General features: G+C 46.8%; 1 protein-coding gene and 1 long non-coding RNA gene across 2 annotated transcripts in view; one reads left to right on the top strand and one right to left on the bottom strand.

Moving 5' to 3' along the window:
- LOC116057999 (ribonuclease P protein subunit p30-like) overlaps nt 1–3,263 on the bottom strand; it is a 7,898-nt gene extending 4,635 nt beyond the window's left edge. Inside the window, exons 1-3 of the mRNA XM_031310608.1 lie at nt 3,142–3,263; nt 1,875–1,933; nt 1,732–1,788 (exon numbers count right to left, since the gene is read on the bottom strand). Coding sequence (XP_031166468.1) covers nt 1,732–1,788; nt 1,875–1,933; nt 3,142–3,223 — 198 coding nt within the window. The 5' untranslated portion in view covers nt 3,224–3,263. The remainder of the gene's footprint in view (nt 1–1,731; nt 1,789–1,874; nt 1,934–3,141) is intronic.
- LOC118494290 lies at nt 3,161–4,780 on the top strand. The gene is made up of 3 exons (XR_004896418.1): nt 3,161–3,233; nt 3,270–3,559; nt 4,648–4,780. It is a non-coding gene; the product is annotated as an uncharacterized LOC118494290 (long non-coding RNA).
- Nucleotides 4,781–5,000: the final 220 nt, after the last annotated feature.

Genomic DNA, 5,000 nt, shown 5'->3' with positions numbered 1-5,000 from the left:
TACCTACCTACCTATCCTACCTGCTGCACCCATACGACTCGTCCGTACGACTCGTACCCACCCGTAGGACTCGTACCCACCCGTAGGGCTCGTACCGTCCCGTACGACTCGTACCCTCCCGTAGGACTCGTACCCACCCGTAGGACTCGTACCCTCCGTACAACTCGTTCCCACCCGTACGACTCGTACCGTCCCATAGGACTCGTACCCTCCCGTAGGACTCGTACCCTCCCGTAGGACTCGTACCATCCCGTACGACTCGTACCATCCCGTAGGACTCGTACCCACCCATACGACTCGTTCCCACCCGTACAACTCGTACCCTCCCGTACGACTCGTACCGTCCCGTACGACTCGTACCGTCCCGTACGACTCGTCCGTAGGACTCGTACCGTCCCGTAGGACTCGTACCGTCCCGTACGACTCGTCCGTACGACTCGTACCCTCCCGTACGACTCGTACCCACCAGTACCCGTACGACTCGTACCCTACCGTACGACTCGTACCCACCCGTACGACTCGTACCCACCGGTACCCGTACGACTCGTACCCTCCCGTACGACTCGTACCCTCCCGTACGACTCGTACCCACCCGTAGGACTCGTACCCTCCCGTACGACTCGTACCGTCCTGTACGACTCGTCCGTACGACTCGTACCATCCCGTAGGACTCGTACTGCCCCGTACGACTCGTACCGTCCCGTACGACTCGTACTGTCCCGTACGACTCGTCCCGTCCCGTACGACTCGTACTGTCCCGTACGACTCGTCCGTACGACTCGTACCATCCCGTAGGACTCGTACCGCCCCGTACGACTCGTACCGTCCCGTACGACTCGTACCCACCCGTAGGACTCGTACCCTCCCGTACGACTCGTACCGTCCCGTACGACTCGTACCCACCCGTAGGACTCGTACCCTCCCGTACGACTCGTACTCACTAGTACCGTACGACTCGTACCCACCCGTACGACTCGTACCCACCGGTACCCGTACGACTCGTACCCTACCGTACGACTCGTACCCACCCGTACGACTCATACCCACCCGTAGGACTCGTACCCTCCCGTACGACTCGTACCCACCCGTAGGACTCGTACTGCCCCATACGACTCGTACCGTCCCGTACGACTCGTCCGTACGACTCGTACCATCCCGTAGGACTCGTACCGCCCCGTACGACTCGTACCGTCCCGTACGACTCGTACCCACCCGTAGGACTCGTACCCTCTCGTACGACTCGTACCGTCCCGAACGCCTCGTACCCACCCGTAGGACTCGTACCCTCCCGTACGATTCGTACCGTCCCATACGACTCGTCCGTAGGACTTGTACCCACCCGTACCACTCGTACCTACCCGTAGGACTCGTACCCACCCGTAGGACTCGTACCCTCCCGTACGACTCGTACCGTCCCGTACGACTCGTACCGTCCCATACGACTCGTCCGTAGGACTCGTACCCGACCCGTACCCACTCGTAGGACTCGTACCCTCCCGTACCACTCGTACCCACCCGTACCACTCGTACCCACCTGTAGGACTCGTACCCTCCCGTACGACTCGTACCGTCCCGTACGACTCGTTCCCACCCGTACGACTTGTTCCCACCCGTACGACTCGTACCCACCCGTACGACTCGTACCCTCCCGTAGGACTCGTCCGTACGACTCGTACCCACCCGTAGGACTTGTCCGTACGACTCGTACCCACCCATACGACTCGTACCCACCTGTACGACGGGCAGCGGATCCATCAGCTCGCTGATCGCCGTCGGGGCGGGAATTTCCTGCAAACAGGAAGTAAACAGATTGTTACAAAATAAAAGCCACAAAGACTAAATATATATAAATAATAATAATAATCAACACTCACCTGTTTCTTTTTGACCGTTGGTTCGAACACGTAGTTGATGGCGACTGTAGAGAAACCGACTGGAGGAAAACACACAAACATGTACTTTAACTTCATATAAACAACAATCATTCAGCTTTTACTGATTTAATTAAGTATTTCTAATGTTTTACCATCTACCATATCTACTATACTTAGCTGACCCATATTAAATATATCAGGTTTCAGCAGTTTAGTGGGTTTGCTGGCAGGATTTCTTGAAAAAAGTTAAAGTTTTTCTAATTAAAATGCTGTTTGTTGGTTATTTTGTGTTGCCGAATTGTCCCCTGGCTCTTATTGGTTTGAATAACGTCTTCAATAATGTTCTACTTCAATTATATTTTCATTAAGCACAAGGGAAACTTTAAATACAGAGATTTTAAAACGGAGTCTGGTATAAGATGTAGTTGTCTCTCTTTACGAGGCACATCCGGGTGACATCAGAACATATGGACCCTCGCGTGACTTATTTATAAATTAATACATTAGTTTATGTATGTTAATCAACTAAGGGTTTACTACAACAACCAAACGGGACGTTTAAAATGACAGCTTTCTGAATGGAGTCCGGTGGAAAGTTTTCAGCAGGTTTTCTGAGCTGCATTCACTAAAATATTGGGCTTATTGGATGAATACGGGATTTATTGGTTGCTTTTTGGTTTATTTGTCTCGCCGAATTTTCCACTGGCTCTAATTTGTTTTAAGAATGTATTAAATTATATTTTAATTCAATTATATTTTTAACAACAAGAAGGGAAGCCTTAAATACAGAGATTTTCTGAACAGAGTCTGGTGCCATGGTTTACTGTCTGTTTTAAGGCAGAAAACACAGACCCTCAAAACAGATATATAACCTAATGAATTAATAACTATATAGTGAATTATTAACCTGGGGTTTTGCTGACAATGACCCGTGTTTAATTCCGTTTTGGGCAGTCTGTCATTAAACCAGAAAGCAAAGAAACTTTTAAAATGACAGTTTTTTAAACGGAGTTTGGTGCGAAGTTTGTTGCAAGTTTAATGAGCTATTAAAGTGCCTTTATTGAATAAATAAGTGACACACTGATCCACATATGTGTAATGAGCTGGTTAAAGAACTAACGGAGCACCATGTATGTATGTTATTGATTACACACAGACCAACAGAGCCGTAAAACTAGGAGCTAACGTTAGCTAGCCGTGTTAGCATCAGATCTCGGGCTGTTAAAGTCGTGCTTTTTTAAAGGTAAACTGGACTGAAGAGACTCACGGTGAGCTGCTGTCTCTATCAAACTCTGGAGCTGGCTCTTATCGGCCGTGTAGTTCACATTTAAATCCATGAACACAGACATGATGCTGCCTGTTAGCCTGTTAGCCTCATAGACAGTATATAAGAAGGTTAGCCTCCGCTCTCTGCCACGAGAGTTTGAGTTTCCTGTCGGAAGTTACGCAAAGTCTCGCAAAATCTCGCAAAATCTAGGCTAATATAATAATATAATTACCACACTGACACACACATACACACATACACACATACATACATACATATGTTATATTGTTTCTCTGGATCATTACTTTGAGTACGTGTCTAAAAATGTTGGTGGAATGTTTTTTTTCCAATAAAGTTTTTTTGGGGGGAGCAACAACAAAAAAAGGACTTTCTGCTTGAAGGAGAGAAGTAGCTGCAGGTATGTGACAACACACACACACACACACACACACACACACACACACACACACACACACACACACACACACACACACACACACACACACACACACACACACACACACACACACACACACACACACACACACAGTTATGTATTTAAAACACATAACGCAGTACATATGTACACTTCGTTATGATTGCTTCTAACCGGAGTCTGGTATAATGGTTTCTTGTCTAGCAGTTCCTTAAATATCGTCGAAGTTTATCTAACTAAGATGCTGTTTGTGTATCCGAATTCTCCACTGAATGTCATTTGTTTGAAGAGTGGGTTAAGTTATGTTATATAGTAATTCTATTTTTACCCATAGCAAGGGGAACTTTAAATAGCAAGATTTGTGAACGGAGTGTGGTATCACGGTCTGAAAAAACGGACCCTCGAAACAGCTATATTTTCGGTCAGACTCGGTAATTGGTAAATTTGAGGTAATCCAGGCGCTCTGCTGTAACGTCAGCGTTCATCTGATCTCCAGAAAGCTCAGTTAAAACCTTTATTAATGAACATGACAAACATATTCTGCCAATAACTGAGTGTGTCACAGAGAAAGCCTCTATGAACTGTAAGAGGATATATGTTGTATTTCTGTTTAAATAAGAGCAGCTTGTTTGATTAAATATGGGCCGAAATGACCCGTGGACCGTGGAGATTCAGATGTGTATCTTTAATTATGTTATAATTAAACAGAAATATCATGGAAAACCAATCAACATCTAAAGTGACTGATTTCTAAAGGGGATTCGGCAATATTGTCGCTCCACACATCAACATTCTCGTGACCAAAAGTTTCCCTCTGCCTCCAGTCTTTGTGCTAAGCTAGGCTAACAGTGTCCTCTTCCTCCAGTCTTTGTGCTAAGCTAGGCTAACAGTGTTCTCTTCCTCCAGTCTTTGTGCTAAGCTAGTCTAACAGTGTCCTCTTCCTCCAGTCTTTGTGCTAAGCTAGGCTAACAGTGTTCTCTGCCTCCAGTCTTTGTGCTAAGCTAGGCTAACAGTGTCCTCTTCCTCCAGTCTTTGTGCTAAGCTAGTCTAACAGTGTCCTCTTCCTCCAGTCTTTGTGCTAAGCTAGGCTAACAGCGGCGGCCATGTTGAGAGCTGTGAGGACCCTGGCCCCTCTGACCCGCTGCTGCTCCAGCTTCGTCTCCAGGATGAGGTCCAGTATTTTGGGCTTTTTCATCTTTTCTTAAAGACGTGTCTGTTTCTGTCCAGTCCAAAATGTTTTCAGAAACACGTTTCAGTGAACTATTTTAGTCCAATATGAGATCATATTCTGAACGAGCCGCCATGACAGTCTGGCTGTGAATTTCTGGAGAAACCAGAAAACATTTGAAGAGAGAAATAGGCCGTGCAGTTGCTGAATCTGTCTTCATTTCAGATCAACAAAGGTCAGTTTAAAAGATTTTCC

This window comes from Sander lucioperca, chromosome 22, assembly GCF_008315115.2.
Source record: "Sander lucioperca isolate FBNREF2018 chromosome 22, SLUC_FBN_1.2, whole genome shotgun sequence".
NCBI lineage: Eukaryota > Metazoa > Chordata > Actinopteri > Perciformes > Percidae > Sander > Sander lucioperca.
Note: the sequence above shows the minus strand (reverse complement) of the source record. Positions and strands in the feature narration are given on the sequence as shown.